The 12,197-nt window shown below is 44.4% G+C and overlaps 1 protein-coding gene across 12 annotated transcripts in view; it reads right to left on the bottom strand.

Moving 5' to 3' along the window:
- The window catches only part of LUZP1 (leucine zipper protein 1), a 97,188-nt gene that overhangs the window by 43,386 nt on the left and 41,605 nt on the right, over positions 1 to 12,197 (bottom strand). For 9 of the 12 annotated variants that reach the window (XM_050715237.1, XM_035565111.2, XM_035565112.2 and 6 more), the window contains 2 exons: positions 10,248 to 10,412; positions 4,764 to 8,513 (listed from right to left, as the gene is read on the bottom strand). In XM_050715237.1, the coding sequence (XP_050571194.1) occupies positions 8,475 to 8,513; positions 10,248 to 10,412 (204 nt within the window). In that variant the 3' untranslated portion in view covers positions 4,764 to 8,474. Of the gene's footprint in view, positions 1 to 3,501; positions 8,514 to 10,247; positions 10,413 to 12,197 lie in introns of those variants that run through there. The other 3 variants (XR_007709122.1, XM_035565113.2, XM_050715240.1) reach the window with 3 other exon arrangements.

The following is a 12,197-nucleotide window of genomic DNA, read 5'->3' as shown; positions in this document are numbered from 1 at the left end:
TGTGCCCCTTAGACCAGAGGTGCTAGAAATCTCACCACCTCCTCAGTTCCACATACTGTATGTTTCTGTTATATTCCATTGTTAAGTTTGGTTTGGGTCAGCACTGGAGGGGATATGCTCTTTGAGTGGATGTGGATCTAGGACGTTATTTACCTCAGCTTCAGGTTGTTTTGATGGGTGGACCCAAGATGGTGACAGGACACATCTGGCATTCTCTCTCAATTGAAGAGTCTTTGGGCTCTAGCCCGCTTCAGCCAGTAGCTGAGATGCTCCAGCTTTTGAAGAAAACAAGATTGCCATTTATTGACTTGTCACAGTTTTAGAGGTAGATCATCCATTTGAGGAGACAGGATACCAAAGCTGCTGCTTTACTGTAAAGGGGAATGGCTGCAGCAGGTAAGATCTGAAGGCAACTGGAAGAACTCCAGCTGAGAACATAGGCCTAGGGCAGATGTTGTGTGAAAGAAACAGTAAGGAGGAATGATGTTGTAGTATCCACTTCCGTCTGGTGGTTTGGTTCAGTCTACTTGCTTTATTTCATTAACTTTACCATGTAGAATCTCAGCTATGTTGGATGCACCACAGGATTATCCTGTGTGGGGTCTTGAAGTTAATGGCTTCAACTTTATGGCTAATCCATGCCTAATTCTGTCATTATTAGGAGGATAGAGTACTTTTTTCCCCTCCTTGGCACCATTGCCAAGTCCCAAGCAACACGGAGCCATAACACACTGCACCTGAAAAGTGAGAGCAGTGCTGGGCTACAGTCTGGGTCACTAAGAGTTAAACGTCAAATATGTTCACTGACAACAAATGCTGGGGCTTCCAGCTCATAAGGAAAACAACCTATGTTCCTAATAACATGGTGTTTAAAGAGGGAAGAAAAAAAAAGCCCAGGGTGCCTGAGAAAGGGTGTATCACTAAGGATGAAGTATTTGATGGGCCCCAGGAAGGCAGTTTGGCTGTGGTTGCCCTGTGAGGGGGCTGGAGGGAAATGTTTGCCTTCATGTTTGTGGTACAGGGAGGGGGTCATGGTCTATGGATAGGAGGCACATGATGCATCTTGGCCATGAAGCCCTAGACCAGGCTTTCAACTGGCTAGTACACATGTAACCTCGGAGTGCAGGGAGGCATTGGATTGAGTTGGGTGAGTCACCTAACTCTGCTCTGCAATGGCAAGACCACAGCATTAGGCTCCCACTTGCTTATTTATTCTTTTCTGACCCACCTGCATTCTTCTTTGTGCCATGACCACTTCAGTGGGAAGGCCAAAGGGTACCCCCTCTACCCTACTTCCCCCTCGATTTACCCTGGTCTTCTGGGGAATGGCAGGTGTTGGCTTGAATCCTCAGCAGACTGAGAATGGAAATTTTCCTGGTGATGTCTAGGCCACCAAGTGATACAAAATAATACCACTTTGGTGTTTTTGAATGGAAATAGCTGTGGCTGCTGTGCCTGACTTGGTGCTATCCACGTGCTTGGAGTCTAACAGAGCGGGATTGAAGGGTTTAGGTATCATTAAACTTGTTTCCGTAACCTTATGGCAGCTATGCAGAATGGCTGGAACCAGTTCAAGTTGAATGCAGAGAACTCTAAAGTCAAGACAACTGTATTTGTGCATCTGTGCAAATATCAAAAAGCAAGAAAGAACAGGTTTCAGATGCCTTGAATTAAAAAGCACGTTGATAAAGATATTAACAAGGATAAGCACACTGAAGAGCTGATTGGAAGAAGCCCCTCAGTGGGAATGTGAGTAGCTGGGTAACAGACAGCATGCCCTGTGCCAGTGAAAAGCGATGCTGTACATTAAGGGTACAGAGTTCATTCAGTGGGACTGACTCTAGGGGCAGGTATTCCTGGCCTAGCTGAGGGTAGCAGAGCATTAAGACTGATTTTCAGATTGGAGTGGCAATAATGGTGTTGAGCAGATTGGTTTGCAAGGATGGAAGCGCAGTTAAGGGGAGCTGTCAGCTATGTCTGTAGCTTGGGTAAATGCTGCTTTGAATGTGATGCCAGAATTAAAACTTCAGACAGTGCTAACATCAGTGTCAGTGGCTGATGATGGACCCCAGGAGGAGAAAATGTCTGATCTAAGCATGGGCAGCACACAAGATCTGGCTTAAAATGTTTCTGTTGAAGAGATGTTTTACATTAACAACCTTCTCAACAGGTCAGCTAAAGCAAGGGTTTGAAGCTGGGATAATGGAAGTGCATGGTTGTTTGTAGACAGCAGGAAGACTACAGAAAACCAGCAGAGCACATAGACATGACTGATCAAAAAGAAAATAGAAAGCAGTTTCATTGCTAAGCAGCAATGGTATGATATAGGTGGTCCATTAGTTAAGTACATTTACTATAATGTCCCCATACAGGAGTGGTGAGCCTAGCCTTGAATTATGAACAAGGGAAAAGAACCATCCTTGTGGTTATGAGCATGTGTTTTAGGGCAGAGACTTTAAGCAGACATGGAAGCTACCAATAGTAACTCTGTACTATCTATAGATCTCTGCTGTCCCTGGCAAGCCTGACACAGCAGCATGTCTGTTGTAGCTACTGTAATGCTTCAGAACAACCTCTTTAATAATGCTCAATAACTGTCTGCGTTAACTGGGAGAAAAGAGTACTCAGCCAAGCCAAAAGTCACTTTTTTTTTTTTTTTAGACATGCCTAACAGAGGGAATGTTTGTAGCCTTCATCTCTAGTTAATTAGCTTTGCCTAGGGAGTAGCAGCTGAATGACAGCTATGAATGGCTCTTAAAATGTCACTAAACACCAGTAACATGTTTAATTGTTCAGTTTCTGGAGCTGCATCCAGTTTTGCAGATTTATTCAAACAGAATAAACCAGATGGATCAGACAAAGCTCTTTTCCTTACAAAGTGTGGTACACAAGTTCTCTTACAAATTAACACATTTCTTCCCTACTGATGTGGTTATTATGGGGGCCGGTTGTTTATATGACAGGTACTGTTGCAATATCTAATATGCTTATTTTTTTTGTAGACTGTACCCACATATTGCACTAAACTAGGAATTGTAAAGGAGGCTGCCACCTGTTCTGACCTCTGTATCCTCTCAGTTCTTCCAGGGGAAGGCAAACAGATTTTGTTTTCATTACAGTCTATACTGGTTGAGTAAAGGAAATCTAACGAAGCAAGTGGCTTGTTTCCCTCTGTAAGAATGCTCTTCCTCAAACCTGCTCCCAGCAATGCAAGCCTAGATCATCCAGTATAAGTGGGGAATGGTATTCAACTTCATTTTCCATGTGTAGGTACTGACCATGCCTTTAAATGCAGCCTAGGAATGGGTGTTTGAGATCTGTCTGGATATGTGTACAGGGCAAAAAAGTAAGAATGGAGTAGTCAGAATCAGCATTAACATACACTGCTGCAAGATGATTGAGCTGCCTCTGCACTTCACCAAGGGACATTAATACCTCTGATTAATGACCACTGTCAGTAGGGATTCAAACGGAGCTTTAAATACCACACCACAAACATATAAAAAGAGATTTTTATTGGTTATATACTGTAGAGCTGACAGTGTTTGAGTCAGGAGAGACATGCAGATAAAGAGTGTGTTTACATTTGGCATGCAGACTAAGAGCACTGTAACTAGTAAAAGGTGAGCACCATCTGTATCCATTGAATGAGCAGCCTGGGGAGGAAAGAGCTGGCTTCCCTCTGCTGAGCACGCTGACAGAGATTCGGGTGAAACAGTGCTTGATAGCTCTATTGGACACAAAGTTTGCTTTAGGGAAACAAGCAATACTATAACCTGGAAAATTTCTTTAACTTGGATGAGTCTGTGATTACGAAAAGATTTCTTGCTTTATTGTCTTCTAACTAAGCTGCCCCAGCCCAAGTATATGTCTACAAATACAAAAAATAGATATTTTTTTCTCTTAAAAATACATTCCATGCAGCCTGGATTGCTGCTTCCACAAGGCAGGTGCCGGCACTGCATGTTGGGCAGCCTACAACAATTATCCTTTGGGTCCCTAGGTTACTGACCATAAGATGCATCTGCGAACAATGGCTTCACATTTCATCATGTATATAGCAGTCCACTGAAGGCTGACCTTGGCACAGTGCTTTGACTGCCCCAGTGATGTGCAAGGGTGGCAGAGATGAGGTCTACTATGTTAGAGATAACACCAATGTGACTATTGCTTCAATCTGTAGCAAGAAATCGCTCATGTCAAGTGTCTTTGGAAACACCAAGCGCACCACTCTGGCCTGTGCTTCCTTCTGTTTTCCTTTCCTGAAGGTATTATCTGCAGGTGGACAGCAGTTCTCTCTTCATCAGTGTCCAGTAAGCTGCAGCTGAACACGAGGCACTGATGGTTGCACTGCGAAACTGTCCCTGCTCCATGCGACCTGAGTGGATGGAGAGGCTAAGATCTGTAGGCTGCAGTGTCATTTCCAGACACGGAGGGAACCATTCCATGAAGCAGCAAGCTGCTAACCCCTCAAGCTGCCACTGGCCTTTTGGGGAAAAGCCACTGGTTCTCTAAAAAGGGACAATGTCTCTGTTTACTTGGAAGAAGCAAGCGCTGACACTTCCTTTGTACAGCAAATATGTTTACAATTTTGGAATTATCTGAATGCTTGATACACAGCCTCTTGGTGTCACATCCACTAAAAAGCCTGTTATATTTATATGCTAAAATTACAAATATTTCTTCAGTGATGGCAATATTTACACATATATTCTATTTTACAGCTGTTCAAAAAAAGTGTGCAATTTGAGTAAAACATACTGTGTTTCCTGAAGTCATTGCTATAATTTTAATAATACATCAGCTCCTATTGCACTCATGATTACAGGGCATGGCCCCTTTCAAATTTACAGAGGGTTTTCTCTCAGATTTAATCCCAGTTGTGGTAAAAACAACCTGGTCTATACTGAGTGACATCTTTATTTACAAGCAGTTACACTGAGCCTATAAGCAAGAGTTCAAGGTATGTGCTGTAAAATATTGAACAAATTAGTGAGGCTGACTTTAGCCATGGTAGCTGGAGAAAGGAGAGATGTAATTTGTGAGAAGCACCTGAGGAGAGCAGACAGGGCCAGAAGACCTGGGTCTGTAGCTGCGGGACTCCTGCACAGTGTGATCTGGCTGAGCAGCAAGGAAAAGTCCTCCAGTTGCTCTTGGATAAGGGAAAGCCAAGCCCTGGCTGACAGAAGGGGAGAAACCAACAACTCTTGCTGTTGGTGGCTGTTCCTTTCTCATTCCAGGCACGGAGTTGCATTATTGGGGTGAGCTGTGGGGCTGAAAAGACAACATACTAACTAGATTTTTGTGAGTTAGGTCAAGGGAAGCCTGTGTCAACCTGGAATGTCACATAGCAATGCAGAGCACTGCTGGCCAGGAATGAAACCAGTTCTCCCAGATGGAGCTTCAGAAGCACAATGGTAAACTGCAGCCATGCCAGGACTGCATGGGAAGGAGAGGGCTGGTGGATGGGTGAGGGAACCTGAGCAGCCTATTAGATGTAGGCTACTGTCCTGCAGCAGGATGGGGTCACTGTGAGAAAAGCCATACATTAGCTGCTCAACGCAATCCTCATCCTCTTCAGTGTGTATGTGCTGTCCAGCTGTTTTAGTTGTTTGTTTTTTTAAACTAAACTGTGAGTCTCTAGCATCAGTGTCACAGGACAGACATCTTAAGTGTCACAGGTGACATCTTAACGACTAACTCTGCTTTATAGGACAGTACTGCAATGCCAAAGCAGGTAGTCTGCAGCAGTCTTTTACAGCAGCTCTAATTATGTCTTATATCATATGGCTGACCAGCTACTAAACAGGTTTGGGAATACAAAATGGGGCAAATAATTACTGCGGATGGCTGAAGAGGTAGGTATATCCTCCTAAATGCAAATTGCAAGGTTCAAAAAATTGCTGCAGGAGATGTTCGGGTTGCTCTCTACAGACCAGCTGCACTGGCTTGGAGGGGTTTTTGAAGCACTGTCTCCCATGTAACCAACGGAGGATGTTAGGCATCTTATATGAGGCAGCATATTTTATTGAAGGGAATCATTTCCTTTAACATGAAAAGGTGCAGAAAGCCAGAATGTGGCTTCATGAGGCTGACAAAGCCTTGCAAGCCAGCCCTGTGAAAGCATGGGTGGGATGTGGCACATCTGGGCAGGTTGCAATGCTGGCCATCAGCTGTGGAAAGCCTGCAAGATTGCATGAGGAGGCAAGGAAACTGAAACCACTCAAGTAACAAATCCCAGTAATGCCAGGGGGAGAGGTTCCTGTCATACAGTCAATGTCTGAGCAAGGCAAGATGAACAGGGTATGTATCGCACTTTCACAAACAAGTTATAAAGTCCATAGTGGCGTCAGATTACAAAACATGCACCCATTTTCAGCATTTCCTAAGAAATACTGCAGGGGAGGGAGGAAAGAGGCATCTCAGAAATCTGAGTTTAATTGCAGAATTTCAGTTTCTTTACTTTTAGTTTGGATTGTGAGTTTGTGGGGGTTTTTTTTGGCCTTTTTTAATACTTGATATTTATAAAGATCCCTTTTTTTTTTTTTACTAGCACTGCCATGTCATGAAGTGGTAAGAGCAGCTGATATAATTTATTTTAATATAATTTAATTTTAAGACTATTAAAGCTGCCACACAGTACTAAGTTAAAAGCATTATCTTTTTGTCTTGTTATACAACTTAACATGTATACATGTCATGAAATATAAAAGAATAAAATGGATTGCAAAAAATATACATTTGGGAAAGACATCTAAAATTTATGAGGGGAAACTTTTTTCAAAAATAATCTTTTTCCCCCTCCTCCAAACAAACTTTATTAAAAAAAAAAAAAACAACAAACACGTCATTGAAACATTTTCCTTATATGTATTCATAGATATTTTCCAACCAGCTCCATTTTTTTTTTCCTTTTGCCTCTTAGAATTGAGGCATATAATTCCAAGAGATAAGGAGGTGATGCAGCATATAGATGTACACATATGGATAGCTGTACATGCGCTGCTGTGGTGGCTGCTCACCTGGAAGGTAAGATGTGAGAATGACTGTGGCGGCAACTCAGGTGTGGGAGCTGCTGTATGACAGTTGTTCACCCAGCACCTCCAAAACAGTAGAGGTTTTCCCTTCTGTATCATCTTCCTCATGCCTCTGTGGAGAGGGGCACCTGTTTCTGACAAGCAGAAGAAACCAGTGAGGGAAGTCAATGGTGGTTGTGTACAGGACCAGAAAGCCATGGGCCAACCCTGGAGGAATGTAAAGGAAGGAGTGGTAGAGCTATGGTGTGTGAGCCGGGTACGATCTCCTTGCTTAGGGCAGATGCTGTTCCAAGACCTGAGCACCTCTTGGAGCACCTCTTGATGAATCCTCCAACTCTGATGCAGTCAGTGGCCTGTGGGCACTGACAAGGAGCTGTACCTATGTAGTCTCTGACCATACCTCAGTCCCCAGACACAGCTGGTGCGGGGGGTGGGAGCATATCCTGAAGAAGGGCACAGACAAAGGCTGCCTAAGTAGCTCTACTGGAGCTCAGTTTAGGGTCTAATCCTGCTGTTTTCCCCCATCTTTGGAAGGAACAAGAACATTCTACTTCTCAAGCCAGAAGAAAAGTACTTGTTTCTTTGTTCCTTGGAGCTCAATGGCTTAGAGTGAGCAGCAGAGCTGTTGCCTGTACAGCATGACGGACGCAAAGTTTTGGGCAAAAGAGCACCCTAGTCCAAGCCTGGAGAAAGTTTTGCTGTTGTGTGGCTGCTGTTGGTTTGGCTCGGTGGCTCACTTAGTGCAAGAGCTCAGCTGGTGGTTAAGTGGGTCATACGAAGCTTATTGCAGAGAGAGTGAGCAATGGGGGAAGAAACTGTTTCTAAACATTTTCTGCTCTCCTTTCCTGTTATTGTGTAAAACCAGTGAATGTTTTTTTTTCCTGCCTACAGACAGAGCATGCTAGGAACACAGGTACTGGGGTGACCACAACCCAAGCCAACAAATATGTATTTAGGAGAGTGTGAGCTCTCACTGGAAACTGAAAGCTTTCAGTTGTGGAGTTGTGTAGGACAGCTTTCACAGGCTGGTGGACTGCAGTTGCAGGGATACTTCCTGCATCTTGTCTAAATGCAGGTGAATAATGAGACGTTCTCTCTTGTCCAGGTCGTACCATCATTCTGTTTGAAAGAGTGGCTGTGGCAAGTCAATGTTTCTATATGGAGACAGATCTACTGTTTTATGAAGAAGGTTAAGATTGCAGGTACAGAGATGAGAAGTGGGAGTCCCCTGAGCAAAGTCTCTGCAGCTGCCTCTTCAGCAATGAAGAAAAAAAAAATCACTGGTAAAGTTCCTGTACCTCACAAATCGCATAAGAAAACTGGTTTCAGACTGGCTGAAGCCTCGGAGAGGTTAAAAACAGGTGTGACACCTGTGAGCTTGGTACGATCCTGTCTCTTGCTCCATTATCCTGTGTGTTCATTGGGTGGGAGTACAACTCATCTCCTAGACGTTGTCCGGTAGGCACGGGAGGCACCCTGTAAGAGAGAACCCCGCAGCATCACAGATTGAACAGGACCTGTGGATGCCTCTGGCAGCATTTTTGCTCTGGGGAAAAGTATTGTGATTGCCCTTAGGCAGTCATCCCATGCTCAACAGAATCATAGCCTGATGGTAGGGCAGTGGGGAGAACAGTGACAGGATCAGTTTGGAAGACAGTGACTGCCAGGCCTTACAGTGAAATGTTCAAAGCAGAATAACGCAGCCCAGCTCCTCATAGGCTTTTACCATCATCTTTTTTTTTAATGCTATAGCATACTCAGCACCCATTTCTGCACCGGACACATGGATCTGGCAAGTGTGATGCATAACACCTGACAGCATGGATCATACTGAGCTGATTTAACATCAGGTGTCTGTAGAGCATGCCTCCAAGTGCAAGGTCTTCAGGCTTCTGTTAGTCAACATGGAAGCACCAACTGACAAATGATGTATGTTATGGTGACCTGACTTTACTCAAGTTTTCATTTACCGCTGTTTCAGTCTATGCAGAGAAAGGGAGGCATCACTGCCTCAGGTAGATGTCTGCGTCTAACCAAATGAATGTCACTGTGGTTAACATCTTGGTGATCACAAGAGTGTAACTGTGGTGTACAAAGTGTAGCTGGGACTGTGTCCCCCTGCTCTCTCTGACTGTGTAGGGCTCTCAGTTGCCTCACAGTCCTGCTGCTTGCATATCACGACTCAGCAACTTCTGTGCACCTCCAGTAAGATGCAATGAAGACCGGTTTGATAAAAGTATTTCCTACTGGGTCTGACACATAAAATGGAAAAAAAAAACAATTTTAACTCTTGCAGCCTTTGGTATGCTTTTGTAGCACTGGCAGTCAGATCCTGTGGGGTTCGCATGCTGGATAAGCTCCAAACCACAGCCAACAAATATTTCATGTTGCGATTCGATGAACGTTATTACAGTGCTGGAGCTGAGGCGGTTATTACAGTGCTGGAGCTGAGGCGCCTAAACCCCTACAAAACCACTTCATATTTTGTTAAAAGAAATTAGGATCCACACTACCAATGCACTGAGCTCTGTACAGCTGCACAGCCGAAGAAGAAATGCCAGGAGAAATTTCAGTCTTTCACACAGTCTTTTGTGGCTGCGCACCTAGGACTGAAAGTCCATCTGGACCACTGGCTCCTCCAAAGGTAGCCCCTTGTGAAGAGGCTGCGATATGCATGCTCTTCATTTTTCTAGGAAGAAGTCATGATAGCCATGATAAGGCAGGCCATTTTCCACTTCTTTGTGTGGCCAGAAATGTGTGCTCAGCAGGCAGAGCAGCAGGTATGTAGCAGCAAACAAGCACCCTAGTGGTACAGCAGCAAGCTGAAGGAGGTAAGTCCATGGCTGATTTTGTCTCCCCACATCATCTCTGGTTGTGTCCAATATAAAACAGGTGGCCGGGGATGACTAGGTGCAGTGGCTTTTATTCCACGGAGGATGCCTTTAGCCATAGAGATAGTTAAAATTAATTTAATATAGAAAAATGTTTTGTTTTTTTTTTTTCTTACCACTATAGGAAATACTAGTAATTTACTAAAGTGATGCAGACACTCCACCTCTGGGAAGCACTAATCTAAGACTGGATTTCTCCTGAGAGGTTTATCCTCATTTGGGCAAGCAGCTCACTGAGTTATGTTACTGACAGGTCAGTTCAGATGTTGGCTTCTTGCCTGCTAACTCTCTTTTATACATGGGCCTTGAACTTGCATACCTGTTCTTCTGATTGGAGACTCAGTGGTGGGTAGGGGTTGGAATCGGCATCCTGCAGTTCCATCTTGGTGGCTGGCCTTTTCCCTGGTGTGTCAACCTGTGAGAGGTACTCAGAAGAGCCGAACTGTTTTCTTCTGGAACTGGGCACAAAATCTTTGTTTTCATCCTGTGGGAAGAAAAATAAGAGGATTTGGACTATAGGATTATACAATTATACAATTAGGATTTTGGGCTATAGCAAGGTCTGGAATAGCTCCAGGTTCCTGGTCCCAGGTTTGCAGTGTGAGGCTCTGGTTTGAGTACTTTTGGCAAGGAGGGTGCCCAGGCCACCAGACCAGCTCTAGGAAGTCTTCACATATATGCTCGCAAAGAATTTTTTTAATCCATTCAATAATTTACATCATAAAGTTCTGGGTGCTGAGTCCTCTGTCCAGCTGTGAGCCTTTAGTGCTTGTGATTGATCCATGAGACTCAGGAGGGACTACTGGCAGCAGAAAATCCCAGTTTAGTGAATCAAGCAATCTCTTAAAAATATTAACTCTAAGTGTTAAGCTACCACGGGTGGGAGATGACCGGTAACCTGAATCTTTTATTTTCTTGGCAATGAGGCTGTGATGTGGGAGTTTCCTACACTGTTTTCCCAGTATAGGCATCTGAACAGTACTTTCAAACTCACTAATGGTTTCTTGAATGTCTGCCAGGACCTCTATGGGATCAGACTCTGGGATTCAGGTGCCTACAGTCTGCCTCAAAGCTGTTTTGGACAACTGTGTCTTTTGCTGAGCCTCTACCCTGCTGTGAGTTGCAGAGGTGAGGTGTCCCTATCCACCCGTCAGTTCCCTGAAAATGAAAGACAGCAGTGCCTTTGTTATTGATGTCACTGTCTGGAAAACTTCATCTGAGAACATTGTCATCCACAAGTTCCAGCATGCTGTCACATCAGTTCCAGGCACTGTCACATCAACATCAGATACAAAACAGATCATTGTAATGTTGAACTTATATTTTGCTTACAGAAATACAATTGCAATATTAAAAATAAAAAAAATTGGTGTTGCACTACTGCAAGCCATATCTGATCTGACTTTGGGGATGATATCATGTTTGCTGAAACAAGCAGTGCACAGTCCTGCAAATGCTGCTGGATGCTGGTGGAACAAACTCAGTCCCTGGCCCTGGGGTAAAAGGAACAGCCTGGAAGAGAGAGGCACCAGCCCCTGTGCCTGGCAGAGAGACCTCTGAGACAGGCACCAGGATTTGATGAGCTCTCAGCAAAGAGCTGTGATATGTTGTATGCCTGGATGGCAAACACCTGCTGATCTGGGAAGGCATCTAGCAACTACTAGACCTGACCTCTTCTTCTTATGACCCAAACTTCACAATAAAAGGGAGATGTCAGCAGTGGCACCTCAGAGAACAGGCACAACAAAGGGACAGGTCACGCTGGCACCTCCAACTGATTTTTCTGACAGACTATGGGCTAGAGATAACCATGGTGGGCCAGGGTGCCCATTAAAAATGAGGTGAGAATTTTAATTTAATGATATTGGTATCTTGCTGAACCTGGACGGCTTACCAAAGGATGGGCATCTCCCTTCCGATTCTGCTGATGTCTTTTGAGGTGACCGGAATAAGCAGAGGTGCTCCACCCCCTTGAGCATCTCATAGTGTCAGTCCAATCTCTGCTGTCAGGCAGCCTGAGGTTTATGACTGAAACCAGACATTCTGGTCTCAAAGAGTTTCACAGGTGAGGAACTCAGCCAGGATAGTCAGGCTGGCCACCCACCATGTGTCAGAGAGCCTCCTCAGACTATACCACAGCGGGGTTGGTGTGGCTCAGCACAAGAGGCAATTGTATTACAGAGAAAAATCAGCTGGACACTGACGAGGATCTTGGAAGCTGCTTTGAACAGATAGTAACACCAATGCCTCGCACCCTAGAATTCACACA

This window comes from Cygnus atratus, chromosome 23 (genome assembly GCF_013377495.2).
Source record: "Cygnus atratus isolate AKBS03 ecotype Queensland, Australia chromosome 23, CAtr_DNAZoo_HiC_assembly, whole genome shotgun sequence".
In the NCBI taxonomy this organism is placed as follows: Eukaryota; Metazoa; Chordata; class Aves; order Anseriformes; family Anatidae; genus Cygnus; species Cygnus atratus.
Note: the sequence above shows the minus strand (reverse complement) of the source record. Positions and strands in the feature narration are given on the sequence as shown.